Source organism: Bactrocera latifrons, unplaced genomic scaffold (assembly GCF_001853355.1).
Source record: "Bactrocera latifrons isolate USDA-ARS-PBARC rearing strain unplaced genomic scaffold, ASM185335v1 scaffold_28, whole genome shotgun sequence".
In the NCBI taxonomy this organism is placed as follows: Eukaryota; Metazoa; Arthropoda; class Insecta; order Diptera; family Tephritidae; genus Bactrocera; species Bactrocera latifrons.
Genome location: NW_017536407.1, coordinates 1,141,282 through 1,161,482, shown reverse-complemented (window position 1 = coordinate 1,161,482; position 20,201 = coordinate 1,141,282). Strand labels below are relative to the sequence as shown.

General features: G+C 38.7%; 3 protein-coding genes across 3 annotated transcripts in view; 1 reads left to right on the top strand and 2 right to left on the bottom strand.

The window, feature by feature from the left end:
- Positions 1-5,652, bottom strand: part of LOC108970092 (neural cell adhesion molecule 1) — a 289,712-nt gene extending 284,060 nt beyond the window's left edge. The window contains exon 1 of the mRNA XM_018935235.1: positions 5,604-5,652. Coding sequence (XP_018790780.1) covers positions 5,604-5,649 — 46 coding nt within the window. The 5' untranslated portion in view covers positions 5,650-5,652. The remainder of the gene's footprint in view (positions 1-5,603) is intronic.
- A 3,016-nt stretch (positions 5,653-8,668) lies between these two features.
- LOC108970090 (protein KBP homolog) lies at positions 8,669-10,842 on the top strand. The gene is made up of 2 exons (XM_018935234.1): positions 8,669-9,751; positions 9,820-10,842. Exons 1-2 carry the CDS (start codon positions 8,788-8,790, stop codon positions 10,617-10,619), a joined length of 1,764 nt encoding a protein of 587 aa, XP_018790779.1. The 5' UTR covers positions 8,669-8,787; the 3' UTR covers positions 10,620-10,842.
- A 350-nt stretch (positions 10,843-11,192) lies between these two features.
- LOC108970040 lies at positions 11,193-19,976 on the bottom strand. Its single transcript, XM_018935139.1, has 13 exons — positions 19,885-19,976; positions 19,656-19,818; positions 18,831-19,598; positions 17,874-18,422; positions 17,541-17,820; positions 17,242-17,461; positions 16,116-16,763; positions 15,939-16,046; positions 13,839-15,127; positions 13,437-13,744; positions 12,430-12,852; positions 12,153-12,377; positions 11,193-12,065 (listed from the first exon to the last, which is right to left on the bottom strand). Exons 1-13 carry the CDS (start codon positions 19,974-19,976, stop codon positions 11,193-11,195), a joined length of 5,946 nt encoding a protein of 1,981 aa, XP_018790684.1.
- Between the last annotated feature and the right edge of the window lie 225 nt (positions 19,977-20,201).

Genomic DNA, 20,201 nt, shown 5'->3' with positions numbered 1-20,201 from the left:
CTTACAAACAACCGTTATGTGAACAAAACTATAATACTCTCTTTAGCAACTTTGTTGCGAGAGTATAAAAACGAGATCCAAAAAACGGGCAAGAAATTATGGACCAATAAAGCAGCCAAATCACGACAAGGAGAAACTGGTTTTGGATGAAATGGACGAACTCTCTAGGCCGTTCAGAATTGTTCGCCTTCTAAATATAACAATTTGGCATACCCAAAAAGTYAGAAATATGTTTGATCACTGACAATTTTAATCTTCGTTACATTGTATTTCCAACATACAGTTTCAAGGCGTCAGTTTTGCAAATAAAAAGTCCCAACCTACCATATCCAGTAAACCACATTTTTTTGCAAAATTCATTTTTTTTTACTCAAAATAGTTCATTCAAGGGCGTAGTGTATCATATATAGTGTATGATTATAGGAACCCTTCAACTTTACGATGTAATTTTTGTAGAACGATTTGTGCTTCAAAATGGGCCTCAATTTCGGCGATTAAGTATTTCTTCCCAGCGAGCATTTTTTGAGATCTGGGTACAGGAAATAGCCCTTGGGGCCACATCTGGAGTAAACGGTGAAAGTGGAAGCAATTCAATATTCAATATATGGATTTTTCAAGGATCGTTTTCATTAACTTGTGACCCAGTACACTGCCTTTGTGAAACATTACTTTTTTTTCAGTGCCGCCATTTTTCGGCGATTTCCTTCTTCATGTCGCCGTTGATGGTTCTTTCTTTTTCAAAGTAGTCAATAAAAGTTATTCCAGGCGCATCGCAAAGTCTGCAATTAACTCGGATGACTGTCGAACTGTCGACTGAGGTATTCAGCGAAGGAGTTCCATTACATTTTGTATGCGGAATCAAATTTCTGATGCTGAAACGTTAAGAATGTTGGAAAAAGCCTTCGGTGATAAGTTTTTGTCGCGAACAAGTCAATTGTAATATCGGAAGGATCAGTGAAAACCATTTTGAAAGATAATTTGGGCATAAGAAAAGTGAAAGCAAGATTGGTTACAAAATCACTAAATTTCAATGAAAAAAAATGTCGCGTCAACGTCTGTGAAACAATGTTTTCCGACTACCAGGRTGCCATGAAACGTATTATTATTGAGACTTGGAGCCAAAAAGTGAGCCGAAGATGGAAAAAACCACGTGAAAGCAGATCAAAAGCCAAAGTTATTCTGACCGTTTTCTTCGATTATCGAGGTGTGGCGCACTCCGAATTTCTTGCGATCAGTCAAACTGTCAATAAGGAAAGTTGAGTATTATGCTCCGGAATTTTCGCAACACTATTGCAACGCCGCATACCGCATTGATTCGTCTTGAGTTTTTTGTAAAATTTTTAAGCAATATCGTGCCGCAACCACCGTATTCGCTTGACTTAGCTGCGTGTGACTTCTGGCTGTTCAGCAAAATCAAACGACTTGTCCGGGGAAACCGTTTTGAGTCAATAGAAGAGTGTGAATCTCCGCTATTCCGGGAATTTACTTTAACAAGTGTTTCAAGGATTTGAAAAAACGTTGGCACAAGTAAATTATGGCCAAGACGGATTCCTTTGAAGAATAATTTAAGAACTTTAAAATTAAGAACAAAGACTTAATATTCTTTGCTCATAGTAGTATTTTGTAATTTTGGTTTGTTTCAGTGTAAAGAGACTCTAATCTGTTTCGTTCTTTGTAGTGATCGTCAGCTGTATTAATATTCGTACTCAAATAGGGATTTTAAATGGCAAAGCAATACGTCATTTTTCGATGTCAATTAAAAATTTTCTCCCTCAAAATTTTCCATGGCGCTAAAAGTCATATCCGTTGGGTCTGAAATATTGGGTTCTGCAATGTCATTTGTTATAAATCCTACTGCGCAGATCATCTCATTGCCATATTAGATATCCCCAAAAAATTCGACGTCGAGAAGTGACAATTTGAAAGTACGATTTATGGAGTAAAATTAGTATGAAATTTTACTACTAATTTCCTTCGCTTTAATTCAAGTTTTCGAGTTATTCAAAGTCAACTTTAAATTATAGAAGTTGGAGTTGTAGAAGTTCGAGTTATGGAAGTTAAACTGTATTTTTTTCGAAAATCTGAAGCATCACTCAGCCCTAATATTTCGACACCAATGTCCACTCTTCGACCGACGCATACTTTACCACACCAGAATTWAATAAATGACGCTTACAGCGGACAACTGGCACGTCCCAAGGCATTTCTCTACAAGGTAGCTCACACACGTACACATTCAAACACACAAACTTACATACATAGTATGTAGTTGTAACAATGTGCGGTTCAAATTAAAATAGTTTCATCAACAAATCGATGATAATATGGTGCTGCTTGTTTGTTAGTTGCCAGCTGTCGGTTGTTCAGCCGCGCAGTTGTTGCTTAACAACTCGAGAGCAATGTGTACAACAACACAACAATAAGTTGTAAGTGTAAGTGTTACTGCAACAACAACCATACACTCACAACTAACAAGCGAAAATGTTGCAAACTTATTGTTGTTGTTGTTATTATTATTCTTGTTTTGCTCAGTTGCAGTCGTTCGTTGATATTGTTAACAAAATTGCCAATGTTGCTGCGGCCAAGAGCTCTCACGCCACAGCCAAAGCGACAGCGGGCACAGACATATACCGCATATACATATGTACATATGCAATAAAATACTCACGCAAACATATACATATGTAAGTGTAAGTATCGTGCACGTTTACTTTATCGATGCATTTGCTATAGCTTTGTAAGTTATTGTTGTTGTTATTGTCACCACGTTGCCATGTTGCATGTTGTTATCAACTTTTAGTTGATTGCTATTGTAGTAGTAGTAGATTCGATTACATTAGATTTACAAAACCAACTACAATGGCAGGCAAATCAGTTACAGTCACCGACCATGTAACCGACAACAACTACTACAACACGTATGCATATTTAAATGTGCATTCGAGAGAAAGCAGTAGCAAATACAAAAATAAAATATTTCTAAAAATCGCTTGCCACAACAAATTCGTTAGCGACATTTTTGAGTAAGTGTAGAGTAAGATAGACACACATCCACACATACTAGAATGAAATATAACATAGCCTCACTAACCGGAAGTAAACCGAAGAGTGTTACAGATCATCCCAACGGCATCAAAATCGTATAGACATGTACTTTTGAATATATTCAAATACAGGGTGTGACTTGAGGTGTACAATTTCTAGAGGGATTGCTAACAAACCAGTGTTGAAAGTGGCTGGATTTGTTTGAAATTTATAAATTTAATTATTTTGAGAGATTATCATCCCACGGGTCATATTTCGAGATTTGGCAATCCTAGTGTTCCGATCTGGCAACTCACAACCTTATCGTAAAGTATGGAATTTTTTATACAGAAGTACTTTTTGTGTTGTTTATAGTAACTAAAAATATTCATCTCGAACAAAAAGTGCTATAATATCGTGAACATTTTTATTGTTTACAGTAACTTAAAATATTCATCTCGGCCAAACAATGGAATTATATCCATGAACTTTCGAAATAAATTTACTAAGAAAAAGGGTGCATCAAAGAACGCAATTCAATTTTCCACGATAAAGCCCCATCAAGGACCAATGTTTAGTGATGTTATAGTAAATTCAATGCAGATCGTGGATCACTCCAAGAATAATTTTGTAAAATTTGTCTAAAATCAGTTGCTACTCCTAAAACTGATTGCTGATATTACAAGATCATCATGTAGCCTATAGTGAGATTGAGACAACTATAGGCATTAGTGGGACCAACATACGTATATTCAATATCACATAATAATTGATTGTAAAAAAAAATTCACATTGGATCCCATTCTATGAACATTAATTCTTACAGACTAATGGAGAATTAGGATTCAAATTAGAATTCTTAAACAATTAATTTACAATTGCATAAGTAGATAACTTAACTTAACTGCCGAAGAGACGGTTGATGCATTCAGAACGCATATTTTGTAAAATACCTCAATCTGAAAGGCAAAAGTGCTTCCATAATTGGTTCAAAATACATCGAGAAGCAATAAAGCGATTTTCGGTGATTACTAGTTTTCGTTCTATGATTTCGAAAGATACAAGACAGCCTACGTATGAGCAAAATTTCGTAGCTAGACTAGCCAAATCAAATCCTCAGACTTTTTACAAAAATTTTTATGAGTCAGGTGAAGTGCATACTCATCTTCGAGTTCAATACAAATGTTCCCTTTCATGGTAAAATAGTGTGAGAAAGAGTCATAGAAGAAGCATATGAGCGAGGAAGAAAGGAAGACATAGGAAGAAAAAAAGAGAGAGTGAAAATAGAGAAAATCCAACGCAATTTTAATAAGAGAAAAAGTTCTAGACTCCGTTCTAAGAACTAATGAGTCAAACAATGCATCATCATTAGAAGAATAAAAATTCTAACGCATTTTAATTATGTCAAAAGCTGAAATTCAAACTGGACGTTATAGGTATGTACATATGTTTATGCTTATGGACAAATATAAAATCTTAGTTGCAATAGTCGACTTATTAATATTTTATTTGCGGTTACATCAAAAGACAACATTTACTTTTTGTTCACTTTTTTAAAGCCACAACCAAATGTATGCCGCAATTTCCATTTCCATATATTTCACACATTGCAATTATCAGAGGAATGAAATATTAATAAATGCATTAGGTAATTTGCTGAAAATTTCTACTCGAATATTTCTCGATTCGCCAAGATGGAGAGAAGCTTAAATTCTAAAATATTTTGTAATGCAATTACTTAAGATGTCATATGATAATTCATGATTCGATTACTTACAGTTCACTTGCGATGGTTAGTTATGGAGTTAGCTTATCGTTTGACTGTGGGGAATTTCAGTTTATGGCTATCAGGGTCCAGGCATCCAAATAAGAAACAACAATTTTTCTCCGCAAATAGAGTCAACAAGAAAAAATAAACGGTGCCAGACATGGGTTCAGCCATTTTTTGCAACCGAACGCCATATTTGACATTTTCCAACCAATTTCGCAGTAGGAATGCGCAAATTTTGATTGACGTTTGGCGGAAAATTCTATAAATAAGCGCATTTAAAACTTTTTAAACTTTCCGCCACGTATATATTTTTTTATCAAAGGCGCCTATGAATCAGCGCCATGAATTTACACACAACAAATATTCACATGTAAAATAAATTAAATTTGCTATAGAGTGAACAAACAACAATTACGCGCAAATAAGGAAAGCAAAATAAATTCACGCCAAATTCATTCGTTTGAAAAACAGACTATGTTTATACATATGTATGTAACGATGTCTTCATACGCAACCACGTTTAAAATTGCATTAACAAAGCGGACAGGTGTCAAAGAAAACAATGGCGAATTTGCTGCCTTTGCTGTTGCTGCTGATGACTGCGTGTCAACGGCATGTCCATGAAACGTCACAGACGGAAAAAACTCGCATGGAGGTTTGTTTGCAAGTATTTTGCTACTTTTTACTGCATTTGTGCATGTATGTATGCATGTGTGGGTATACATATATGTATGTATATACAATAGTTGACAATAGAATACATATAAGGGAATGTTATGGTCAGTTATGTGGGTGCGCTTGCACTTACCTGTTATGGCAGCCAAATTTAGTAATAATCCAATTAGATGCTTCATTGGCGCGGCGTTTGTAGATGTTGTTGTTGTTGCTTGCTGCTGCCTGTTTTTAGTGTGGTATAGGTGGTGTTGTTGTTTGGTTTTCTAAAAGCTTCAACTATGAACGATCAATAAACACGAACACGTGGGTAAGGTGGATTTACTAAACGGTAAACTTGGATTTATTTTTTATTATAAATTTTTAAAAAAAATTTTAGAGCGCACACACTTAATTAAAGCACATAATTAAATCATGCACATTTATTTTACGTTTTATGGCACAATAAACCGTTAAAAACTACTCAAAAATATAATGAATTCACTAAACACTGTTAACTACCGTTAACCACACTGGCGCCACCAACAATTATTATCACTTGGCACTTTGTTGTGTAAGCTTAGTTAATTTTCACTGAAACTTCGTTTGAAGCTTACCAAAATTCCCAAGTATAGCAGTTACTCATACATACATACATATATGTACATACAATAATCAAAAGTAAATGTTGACTAATGCTGTTCACAGCCTTTACACTTTATTTGACACTATAACCGTTACACTGACTAAACCCAACTGACTACTAACTTGTGCTGCCCGCAAAGAATATTTTCATAATTTTTCTTTTCATACCATCAAGTGTCACCCATACATACACATATGTATGTATGAACACATACATACGTTTTTACTAGTTTTGGATATTCACTTTCGCTCACATATGCAATATACGCAAACAACAATAAACAAGTCGCCAATAGGCCGCGTTATCTTCGTTCCCTTGGGGTTGGCTTGTGTTGTTTGTTGAGCTTCTTCCGTTGCCGGCAAAGGTGCTGAAATGTTTGAAATGACGTTTTGTTGCGAAGCATTTCTCACCCTCGTCATCGTTGGGACACATTGTTGCGCAACATAGAGTGTGCGCCGCGCATCGAGTCTCGAAGTGAGCGCAGCTCGTTTGGCTTTGGAAGCAACAAGTTGTCGTGGTTGAATTGCGCGTTGAGCGCCATAAAAAGCTACAAACCGAGTGTGTGGTTGAAAATTTGCCAAATATGTAGTAATATTTATAATGTATAACAGTTGAGTTTTATGGCAGATAAATATAAAATTAGAGTAAATGTATTCAAAAACCATAACGTTGTGGAAATTATTTGTGTTATTTCAAGTTTCACACTATTATAAGTGAAATATTACTGCCGGTTTGTGTCCTTAAATGCATGGAACCTAGTTTCAAAAATTGTGCACTTTATTTGAAAAGAAATGTGCTGCTTTTTTGGCTAGTGCCCACAAAATCATATACGGAAACCAATTTTACAAATATCTCACGAACGTAGAGGTAGGCCTCTGCCCGTCTTAAACTCTGCGGTGGAAGCAGCATGTTGATGTGACCTTGGTCAAGGCGACTAAAGCATTAATGCAATTGGCTGGCTGAAAAATCTTGGGGCTGCAGGCCAAGAATCGTTAGGTGGTTGTACACCATGATCATGCGACCGATAATCACGAATGCGGCGTTGCTTCGCAAGAAAAGAGTAGGTAGAGTAATCGGCAACAACAAAAACACGCCATGCGGCATGCTATAATTAACCGTCATAAGAATAAACTTAGACTACTGGTCGTATTTTACACCTGCTACTGCAAGCTGAAGAAACATTTACACAACATGGGTCTAGCTTCTTGCGTTCGCTGTCTGCAGACGCAGATTAAAGGACCTTGGATCCATACATAGCATCAGAACGAGGAAAATCACCATTATTTTAATATCATTTGCCATAGTTTAGGTGACAAACCAATATCACGTTTTTTGCTTATGCAGCAGTTTACTGAAAATTTCGTTTTTTTTTTTCTGTTTAATTTATAAGTACAAAAGTACTTATTATTATACTTTGCAAATAATACAACTTAAACTGAAATACACTAATGCCACCGAGAACTGCCGACAACTATTCAGTGAATAAACAGTAAACACAATCAGATCTTAACTTTCAAAACAAACTCAGTTATATTATTCAAGAAATACCTTTGCTTTACCTAAAATGGATTTTTCTTTACTTTTGGTGCACTCAAATTAAGACATATGTATGTATGTATATACTTTTTTGCTTAACTTAAAGTGATTTTTTTCAATTAAGACAATTATTAAACATACACATTAATACAAATATAATTGTGTGCACTCTGAAAATCCATTTATAATTTGCCTTTCCACTCTGTACTTTTTTTGGTGGTCGCCATTTATCTTCTGCTGCCAAGGCATTTACATACCTCAAAGCACAACGAATTTTATAATGCAAATTATGTTCCTAAATGTTACACACATTCGACAATTGGAAATTGATTACACTTTTTAGATGAATAACTTGCAAAATATTAACGAGCTTTTTTCTTGATTTTTACCGTTTTATATTTACGCAAACACTTCACGGAACACTGCAGCTGCACAAACGAGTGAACTTATTTATTCGATAAAGAACTGAAATTATAACACTATTTTATCAAATACACACTACACAGCACTTGACAAACACTTTATAACACAATTTAGCTTTTCACCTTTCCGCGTAATTTTAAATTTACTAAAACTAAATTTTCCGCGAAACTTTAGACGCGCAACGAAAAATAACTGTTTACGAACTGACATTTGTTTTGACCGTATTCTTGGCTTCCCAAGCACAGGGTGTTGTAGTAATGAAATATTCTTTCTACCGGAAAACATACGAAAAATAAATAAAAATTTAAATTAAAAGAAACGGATATTACAGAAAAAGCAAAATAAAATTATTATTCTTGTTGCTTGTGCTTTATTGTGGAACAAAATAATGGTGGAATTAATATTTTTTAAATTAAACTTGCAAAGAGTTTTATAATATACATTTATAATACACATATTCGTTTTACCTATAGATAATTGAACGCATGTCTTTAGTTATATAAGCATATACATACCTATATATAAATACACATGATTGATACATGTATATATATCTATTATCGCATGCGATATTTATATAAGTTGACAGCTATGGTCTTTTCCAGCACACGAAACAYCCTATGCGATACCGCCTGTTTATTGACATTTGTCGGCAAACAAATTTTCCCCCATTTGCGGTTAAATCTTGGGAGCTTATTCACTTAACACTCTTTTACGCGTGTGAAAACCTGTGAAAATGGTGATTGCGAAAGAAATATTGACAGACTACAAGGAGGTCTACGAGAAGGCTATAAAATATGTTAATGAAGAAAGTAAAAATGATCCACCTACTGATCCGTTTCGTTCACATTACGCCGCACGCGAGTTATTATTGCAATTGAAGGAAAATCTTAAAAATGCATTGGCCTCAGTTGTGGCGGAGGAGGCGGACGATGGCAAAGATGATTTCACTTACATTGTTTTGCTTGCATTTGTGTGTCGTGACCTTGGGCGTATCTACGTCTTCACGGATGAAGTTTCAACTGGTGAACGTCTATTACAAGAAAGTCTACAATTGGTTGAACCGCATAAAATGAAACCTGAGGCTATTATTCCATATGTGGGTGCACTCAATGAAATGGGCATAGTGCAGGCAAATCGTTCTGAATATAAACAAGCTTTTGATACACTTATCAAATCCGAACAGTCCTATAAAGAATTTCTAAAAAGCAATGGCACTCCTATATGCATTTCTGACATTTTCGGCACACCCGACGAAGTGGAAGAGGGTAAAGGCGCAAAAGAATTGGAAAGCTTATATACTTTGTGTACATTTTATTTGGCACAAGTGCACGGGCATTTAGGTGAGCTGGAAAAGTCAGCGCAGTATTGTCATTTAACTTTACGCCGGCAATTGGAATCAAAAAATTATGAGCCTATAGATTTTTCATTAAATGCTGCCACTTTATCACAGTATTTTATTGGTGAGAATATGTTTAAAGAGGCACGTCACCATTTGGCTGCCGCTACGTATGTAATGGCTGAACATGAAGCCAGCATGTTGACGCCAGAGATGACTGAACAACAGCGTACGGATGTAACAGAAACATACAAGCACAGATATGCAGATATTGCACGTTGTTGGGCTAAGTATGGGCTAGCTTTGCTTAGTGCTTCCAAAGAACGTTTATATAATGACGATGACGAAAAAGTAACCAAAGGTAATAATTTTTGTATTTCACCTAAGTATTTCTTAGTTTCATTAACATTTATTTTTTTACCTTTGCAGATGTAAAGCGCCTCACAGTTGATCCAAATGCTTATCGTTTTCCTGGACTGAAAATAGACGTATACGAAAATGGTGTTACCGCAGATTATTGTTTGACGTTTGACGACGCCAAACCGGTATATCATTATGTCAGTGACTGGCTGGACCAGGCTAAAGAATATTATAAACCTGAAACTGAAGCGACCGAGTATGCAAAAGTAATCAAAGATTATGCTGAATTATATCAGCATATTGCATTCTTTGAGGAAGATCCGGCCAACCAAGCGAAAATGCAAAAGCGTCGTGCCAAATACTATGAAGATTTACTGGAACTGCTCAATCCTGTCTTCTACATGGGTATTTGCCGTGAGTGCTGGTATGGTGCTGGACTGTCCTACTGTGCAATTTTGGATATAAAATTGGATGCGTTGAAAGAACGGCGCACACCACAACCACAAGATCTACAAAAGATCAATCAAACCTGCCAGAGAGCGATTAAAAATTTCTTGGAATTTGTGAAATCCTATACGGATAAAGATGGCGCCACCATCAAAGCAAGTGCCGATGCCGAAGAACAACGCAACGTGCTCTATGCCTACTTTCATTTGGGACGCTTACATTTCAAAATGATCACACCCGATCTGAATCTACAACTTGAAAATATGAATAATAGCCTCAAATACTATAAACTCTTTACGGACGAGTGCGCAGCAAGGAAAGAGGTTGCCGAAACACTCAACGCTGAAGTTGGTGTTTGCCGCGAGATGGTCAATTTATTGCCGCTTAAAATTGCCAATATAAAGAAACGTTTGCCAAAGTAGATGAACAACTTACACTCTCTCTAGCTATGTATATGTGGCAAATTTATTGCATTTAAGAAAGTTATTTGAAATGTTTACTTTTACTTTTCTCATAAGAATTTGTTTTTGCGGCAACACAGGGTGCCGCTAAAATGTTTACTGTTTGGCTGTCCGTTTGAAGAAAAGTATTGTTTTTTAGTTTAGAAATGCAATAAATTATTTAATTGTTTAGTGGTAAAAAATAGTTAAAATCATATATACATTTTTGTGAATGCTATTGTTAAAGTCGGTGGATACTTTTTGAAATAATATTCGTCCGTATAAGGGCTGTGCACAAATCCTTCTATATATTTCCAAGCTTTCTAGTCATAATCTATCCACACTGAAGTAAGCAAATCTTAAATTATCTTTAATTTAAACATAAAATAAACTATTCCAGTTACGGCCTTACGCAATAGCCTTCGCTATACAAATGCAAACCAAATACCAAAAAAAATTATGATATTAGCATAAATGGCGTTTTAATTAAATAAATAATAATAATAACTGAATTTTATTTGATTAAAAATAAAAATTTAATTCACATCACATAAATTAAAATTTGTTTTTATTAGAATTACTCGGTTGTCTTTTCGAAGCTTCAAGCGTGCATCTGATGGTCACTCCCACCGCCTTATGAGCGCTCAGTTCCTTGTAGAGATTGCCGGCTAAACGTCGAATTGGCATAGCCGTTATGCCGTCGAGCAGATTTTCACGCGCATACTTCACCATCTTATCAACGATGTCGTCGACATTTATGCAACGCGGATCGATTTTCGCATCATCACCCAGCAGTTGCATCAGCAAACGCGTGGTCCTCTCACTTTGGAACTCTTCCAGTGGCAAAAGCTCAATCAAATGCTCGAACAAACGCAACAAAATGAATTGCGTTTTATTCAGCACAGCCTTCTCTTGACCCAATCTCGTCAAGACATTGTGATAGATACCGCTAATCAGTTCGTCCGTATTCACTTCGGAAGTTTGATAGTCGTAGGCGTTGAGCACATCGCGAAACATCTTCTCCAAATTCTCTTTGGACATATGCACGAGATACTTTTTCGGCATCATGGACTCCAGCGCTTGTGTTATACAATCCAGTATGCGTTCGGTTATCTTGCCCTCGAATGTGTGCGCTGCTTGCGCCAGATAGCGCGTGGCCTTTTTCGCATATTTACGTATATTATCCGATGTGGCATAGCGATTGAACCATTGAGCGAAGTACTTTTGCACGATTTTCCGTATGCGATCGGTGGTGAATTGGTCTGGTTCCATGCGTTGCAGGTATGCTTCGGATGCTAGAGATTTCGGACAAGTCACGCCGTCATCTTGCTGTGCGTTCTTATCGATTATGTCATCTTTAACGACTTCGTGGAAGAGCTGTAGCGGCTTGGATTTCAAGCGCAGCGTGCAAATCTCGCGCTCCAAGCACTGTGAGAAAAACGAAGCAAAAAAATATTAAAGTATGTATTTGAGTACCAAAAATTAAATGGATTTTCAACATTTCCTACCACCCACCTCGATGGTTTGCTTTTGCTCTTTGTATATTTGCGTTAGTTTCTCTACATCTCGATCCAGATTCACCTTGTGCGGTTGCATCCACTTCTCAAAGTTCTTCTCTTGTGATTTCAAAATCGTATACAAAAAGTTTTTCTCCTCATACAACACTGTCAGTATATTCAACTTTTCCGTATTGTGTTTGGTCTCGCGTATCAATTCCTCCTCTAGATTCGCCAGTTCCAGCTAAACGAGACAAACTAGTATAACTTGCTTTCCTTTCGTAATCGTAGCTTACCTTTTTGCGTGCAATCTCCTTATCTATCAGCCTGAACTCATCCTCAGCTGACGTCTCCAAATCGAATACATATCTACGTAAGACCTCCTCCTCCAATTCATCCAAATTGATGATCATGCCGAATTTCTTAATCATCTCCTGCTTGATTTCACTCTCCAGTCGTGTTATTTCGCTGCGCATGAAACTTATGTCGGTATTCATGCGTCGTAAATGCACGACGTTGATACGATGGAGACGTCGTGTCTCTTGTGTTTCGTCATTTAGTTGGGCGACACGTTCTTTAAGCGCAATCAAGCGATTGGCATCGAAAAGTATGGCACGACTCAGATCGAGGTAGGTATCGTTGGATTTGAAATGTTGCAATTGGTCCATCGATAATAAAACGGAGATTTTAATTTTATTCAATTCCTGCTGGCGCTTGCGCTGTATAATGAGAATTTCATAACAAAAATACTGTTAGAAAAGATAAAGATAAATGTATAAGCCTCCTCTCTTTATTTATCTCTCTCTCTCTCATATCTCTCTCCTCTATCTGTCTCTTATACACATCTAGATGTGTATAAGAGACAGCTGCTGGCGCTTGCGCTGTATAATGAGAATTTCATAACAAAAATACTGTTAGAAAAGATAAAGATAAATGTATAAGCCTCCTCTCTTTATTTATCTCTCTCTCTCTCATATCTCTCTCCTCTATCTAATTTTCTCTCTCCTCTATCTAACTTTCCCTCTCATCTCTCTCTCTCCTCGTTTTTTTTCCACTCCTTCTCTCATTGCTCGCATGCTCTCTCGTCCTCCCTCTCTTTTCCCCTTCTCCTTCTCTCTCTTTCAGGCCCTCATTGTTCTTCGCTCATCTTCTTTCTCGCTCTTTCTTACACTCTTTTGCCTCTTTCTCTAAAACGACTCAAGGCTTATGAAACTAACTATTTTTCTAACCATTTCTTGCAATGATTTCCGTCTGTAGGCGCTGAGTGCGGCACCTTTTTGCCCTTATAAATCACAATACTCACCCGAAACACCAGCAAAGTTTCCTTCTCTTGCGCATAGACCTCTTCGTGGAACTTCATTTTCTTATGCAGCTCAGCTACATCCGCGCGACGTTGATCAATACCCTTCTGTGTCTCCAGCATTACCTTTTCCAGAGCATGTCGCTCCGAGCGTAACTGAAAAGCCAAATCGTATGTGCTGCGTTCAAGTCCAGAAGGGCAGTGACTTTCGTCCAGCCGTATCGTCGTCATATCTGTTGAATCAATGCTTTTGGCATCGGCGTCCTCGTCCTCACTGGACGACTCTGCGCTCGATGAAGACTCAGACGATTCTATAAAGAAATATAAATTATTAATTGTCAACATACGATTCCGCTAGGCTTCTTATAACGAACCATCAGTGATTCGGTACTATTGTCTACTTACCATCGTCGGCTTTCGGTGGTTTTGGCGGCCGCCAGCGCTTTTTAAATATACGCCGCAAAAAATCGAAAAACTTATGACCCTTACAGGTGCTCATGAATTTCTGCTGCACTGTCAATATTTGCTCGTTTAGTTTGTCGGCAATCTTTTTGAAGTCTTCAATTTGGCGATTCTTCGAATTGATTACCGCTTGCATTTCATTGCGTGTCTTCATCGCCTCATCGGCATTGAACAGCAATTGATTTTCGATCTCTTCGCTGTCGCGCAAAATATTTAATTCTTGATTTAAAGTGATCATGTAGCAGTGCATAAACTCAGCTTCGTAGAGGGCTTTACAACGTAAGGCAACCATTTCAAGCAGATCCTTATCGAAATCCTTAACGCGATTCTTTACCTTCAACACTAAACCGCTTTGCTCATCTCTCAAGTCAATGAGCCATTGGTAGCGCACCACAGATACCCATGGCGCAAAACCCTCCTCGTTACGCTCGAAGAATTCCGGATCCGTGAAACCGGGATAACTGTCGATTTCGCTCAGTATATCCTTTATGTCGGGCAACTCGTCCACTTCGAATGCATGCAACGACTTGTACAATGATTGTTCGATCTTATCGCGTACCGAAAGTTTCACCTCCTTCGAAGTAGCCTTCGGCTGTGGTAAGAGATCATCAACTTTTTTCTCCAAATATAGTATATCCTCAATGTCAATACCACAGCCGGGTTTACAATGCTCCTCAAGATTACGCTCTGGGTATTCTTCATTCATATTGATTTCTCGGATGGGTATCAAATATTCGCGATTTGCTAACGGCAAAAATTCATGTAAACGTTTCAAACGTTTACGCGATTCTTCTATATACTCGTACAAGTACCATTTGCGTTTGCGCAATTGGAAGAGTTCTTTATTGTAGTGATCCAAAGTTAAATAATGTGCCTGTCTGGCGTTCACCAGTTCAATGTATTTGTAGGTTAGCGATTCGTTGGTACGCGGCTCATAGTCAAAACCAATTTTGAGCTTGTAGTCACCCAAATTCCGTTCGGCATCGGCGATTTTTCGATCATCTTCCGGATGATTTCTGTTCGGATCGGGTTTACAAAGTTCCATGCGCTCCCAGGTATAAATGCGCTCGACTTCGTACATCTGACGAGAGCGATAACGTCGCAACAAACGCAACATTTTTTTACTGAAGCGTGGTATAATTGTGTTGGGATCACGACCGAAGAAGAAATTCTCTATACCCGGTTCGGGCATGCTGGGTTCCTTCTCTTCCGCCACAATGGGTGCGATGGATCTACGAATAGTCGGAATTTTAATGTTATGGTGCTAAGTGAGCTTCTAGGGAGGTAGGTACTGTGTTGTAGTTGTATTAAAAGTGCTGGTTGGTGCCAGTAAAAGTGCAAAGAAATGTTAAGCTTTTGAGCGGAGTGTAGAGATATAACCAAATCTATTCAGTACACGTTTATGACCGGATCCCGGATACTAGAGATATAATCGAAACTATTAAGTACACTTCCTTCTCGCAGAAGATCTCGCAGTCCAATTTTTGACCGAACCTCGGACACTAGTGATATACCCGAATCTATTAAGTACACTTCCATCTCGCAGCACTAAAATTTTTGACCGGACCCCGCATACTAGAGATATAATCGAAACTATTAAGTACACTTCCTTCTCGCAGCAGTCCAGTTTTTAACCGGACTCCGGACACTGAAGATAAAATCGAAACTATTAAGTTCACTTCTTTTTTCCGATAGACTAGTTTCTGGTGAATTTCACAGTGGACTTCACAGGACTGCCAGATTTGAGTAGGCATAGAAAGAGGTCTCTAGCAAAGCGAGCCCGAAAGGCGATAGATAGGCTTAGCACTAAAAAAAGATGTGTGCTTATTATAGATACAAGCCTTGCGGTGCAAAAATCTTTAAACTACACGCTAAAAATTATCCTTACTCAGTTTGTGTTGGAACAGTCGTTTCTTCCTCGCTTGGTATGCATAAATTCAATTTTAAAAATTATCAAATATTTGTATAGTCACGAGAGTAATAAAAAATCTTCACCGAGTGTAAGATATACTATATCTTCCCCAATAATGAATCAAAACTCACCTGCGCTTGGCAGCCTCGGCTCTTAAGCGTTCCTCGATCTCGTCTTTGATTTTTTGAAATTCTTCCCCCAGTTTTTCCACACGAAACGAAGAAACCTTGATATCTTTGCTAAAACAAAATGCCAGCACTTAAATATTGTAACTAAAGACACCACACATGTTCTAGACACGCTCTTACCTGATGCCACTCACAGTGATTGGCACATGATCCAAGTTCTTTAGAAAGTGACCGTACAATTTATTCTTGCCCACCTCTGCCACCTCGAGATCGTATGCCAAATCGTCGCGTACATCATCCAGTTCCGCCTGCAGTTCATCACGAATTTGCTTGGTTATGCGTTCGTCGAGCAAAAGATTCTTATGTGGCAATATCAGTTCCTCTTCTAGTGTCAACATATCGTCTTTAATATCATTGAATTTCACTTGTAATTCACCGATTTGTGCTAGCACTTTACGATCATGTGCGAGCGCTGCTTCCTCTTTGCGTTTGATCTCGGCATAGATTTTCTCCTGCTCCAACGATGGAAACTCTGGATCGTCTATATCATTGGCGCGTAGATCTTTAAGATGGGCGTATGCGACCACTTCCAAGGGACCGCCATGCACCACTTTCGGTCCATGCCAATTATAGCAGAATATATTGCCATCATGACCAACAGTGAATATGTAGTTTCCATCATAACTGGGTAATATGCGCGCTATAATCCCGTTATACGAATCATGCATCGGAAAGAGACGATAATCGCGCAAGTCGGTGAAATCATTGGACAATGTACGATTTATGCGCAATTTACCATTCACCAAACCGAAAATTAAGTAGTCCTCACTGAAAGCAAACGGTTATATGGTTAGGTGAAAATATCCGAAAGGCACGAGACCTTACTTAGATCTGCGTGGTTTTAGTAGAGCTTTTGAACTAAACCGACCGCAAAATGATCGCTAAAAAATTCTATAATCGCAATACTGGCGAACCCGATTGGTAAAAATTAAAGCTGACAATCAGTTATTTTAAAATAAAAATTCTGTATAAAATTAGGTTTGGTTAGGTTAATCTGGTTGGCCAATAAGCCACGCATAGTMCAGTTTGGTCCTTTGCGATATCAGATGCAGTTCAGTTGCTAATTTTAACASACTCTGCGGCCTCACTATCGATACCTCCTCCAATRTATCTAACTTTGGGAGCCGCAGTTKCTYATAACGCAGTCTTGCCAAGGAGGGRCAAGTGCCCAAGAGATTTTGTTTCCTGCCCTGCTCTAGACATTTTCTGCAGTCTTCTCAATCTATCTAAGACCCCTACAACTTACATGGTCAAGTAAGAGTGTATTTCGCAATCATCGCCGTCCGCAATTACAGTGCACTTATAGGGCTCCGCATAGCCAAAAATCAGCTCATAAATGTAACCCGCATCATAGCCACCCATCGACACCCAAATGGTGCTGTCACGTGTATAACGCAGCCAAATCACTGGATTCGGGACAGCTGGTATGTGTAAAGGTTCTTCCTCTTCGTCGGGTTCCGAATCGGCTGCACAATTAAGCGCAACGAAACGAAGCAGCAATAGTCAGTATGAGTTGATATGGACACTTCACAGTTAGTTACTCACCCAAGGCGGTCTCCATATCAATTTGCAAACCCGGATTGGCGGCCTTCAATTTATCGATTTCCACTAACTTCCTTTGACGTTTCTTCTCTTTGCGCTTCTTGATCTTTTCGCGCTTCTGATCTCGCCTTATGCGACTCTTCACAGAGACAAAGCGTGTGGACTTCAATTTGTGCGCATCGGTGATGTTGTAGGTGAGAAAAGTTTGTTCGTCTGTGACGCGTCCGGGAATTTGATATTCGTACACTTCACCACTCTTGCAACCCATCAAAACTGTCGACAACTGTGAAGATATATATATTATCAAATACTAGCTCAAAAAACCTTTACGCTCACCTCATCGTTCTTCCAATTGAAGCAGTTGACCACAGCGTCGAGCACCACAAAACCCATCGGTTTCAAATAAACCATATTATTTTCTTTATCCTTAATATTATAGACAAATATGGATTTGTCAGCGGAGGACACTACCAGACATGTATGCCGTGGATTGATGGACAACTTCGTTATCGGACCAATGTGCGCCTTAATCGCACGTACGAAATGCAGTTCAATATGTTTTTCATTGCGCATATTCAACACCAGCTGTCGCAGTATGCCATCCTCGAAGCCGGCAACTAAATCCATACCAGTGCTGGAGACTTTCGTGGAGAACCAAATGAAATCACTACCCGGTGAAATAAACTTCTTCTCCAACACCAAAGTGTTCGTTATGTAATTGAAGAGGAACATTTTGCCATCCTCACCGAGAGTCATGAGATGCGTTGAGACGGGACTCGTTTGTGCCGCGATGACTTTACCGCCATGGCAATTGTAGAGTTTTCTTGGCGTTTGGGACACGTCGTAGGTATTTAGGTCACAGAACCAAATGCCACCGTTGCCGTCCTGTGGAATATATTATATGATTATGTCTCGAGACTAAAAGTGGTTTATATATTTGGAATGAGTTAAGCAATTCACCCATCAATAATTAAAGCTTGAACCCAACTTAGAAATAGARTTCTGAAGAGTTGACAGTCCTGGACCGGATAAAAAAAATCCGGGTCCATTCCGGTTACGTAGACCCGACTATCGTGGAAACAACCCAATGCCTTGGCGGTGGGTCCTGAAATATGTAGCACGRTGCGGTCATCCTAATAGGGCTTTCGGATGTAAAGGAGAGCTCTAAGTAAGCGGGAGACCTTAGTAACTTCAGCAAAAGTAAACTTCCCYTCGCTAATAGTTTTATCAACCCAAATTGATATTATATCGACAAACATTCTTTATTACATTCCACATAAACCCCGAACTCACCTGCGCATAGTAGCTAAAATCCTTTTTATCGAAAGGTTTAATCTTCTGCAGGCCACGAATTTCACAGTCCCCAACTTTGAATTCATAAATCGGTTCAATCTCCACAAAACGATCTTCATCGGGCGGATCAGCCAAATCGACGGTTTCCCAATACCAAATGCGCACATAACCATCCATACCGACAGTCGTGACTTCACCCTCATCCATGGTGATGCGCGTAATCGGTTTGGTATGACACGGTTTGCGTCCCTTACGCGTAATTTCGAATTTAATCAAACCGGCTTCCCACAGCAGCATATTACCCCACTCACAACCCGAGATCACATTCTCATCGGGCAACATATAGATCGCACAAATGTCACTGAAGTCTGTCTTGCCGAAACGACCCAATTCGCCCTTCAGCTTCAGTCCCGTAAAAGTGTTAGCCATCTTCCAGAATTTTATATGACTTAGACCGCAGGACGCCAACAGTATGGGATTGAAGTGCGAAAAGTGTACATGCAATATATTATTTTGAAAAGATTTGGAGCGTAGGACCACCTCGCCGCTTTGCCAGCGCCAAATGGTGAGCATGAAATCGGGATAGCCGGCTTGCGAGGCGAAGAGCTCGCCGGTCGCGTTGTATGAGCCGCAGGTAAAGCACGACTTGGCTGCATTCTCCAACTTGATGCGCACCGCATGCGAGGGATATTCGTATATGAAGATGGTCGGTCGTACGCCATTCTCGGCAACGGTGAAGAGATCGATGAAGTCGGGATGCTCGTTGCGCTGCAAGGTTTTAGTTTCAGAGTTAGCGGCTGTCAATTACTTGTAATGTCAACATACCGTTATAAATCCAATGCCACCGCCGAAGACGGTCTTGCGAAATGTTACCGTACGCGTGGCTATATCGAAGTAATGCAAATAATCGCCGGACGCGAAGACCAGCGTATTTTCACCGAGCAGCACCAAATTGAAGAAACGCTTGCAATCGTAACCGAATGAATGACTTTTTTGGAAAAAAAAATATTTTTTTTTTCTTACACACATTTTTTTTTCTTGGGCTGCAACTTACTTCAAATCGATGATGTGCTCGCCGAATGTTGGCTCTTCTTTTTGCACCACCTCAGCTTCCGTTTCCTCCTCGTTTTCCTCTTGTTCGGACATATTTTTTTTATTTTTTCACTTTTTTYGCGGCGGAAATTATTTTCGGTTGCGTTGCTCGTACAAAATATTTCCTTGTGATATTGTATCGAAACAATTTGTGGCAATGACGAATGTTTGCGGCAGAGAAATGATATGAAACTCCGAACTGGTTCTGAAGGCACAGGAAAGTTTGTTTACGCGTTGCCAAGCATTTGTTGACTCGTATATTTTTAAGTTACAACTGTT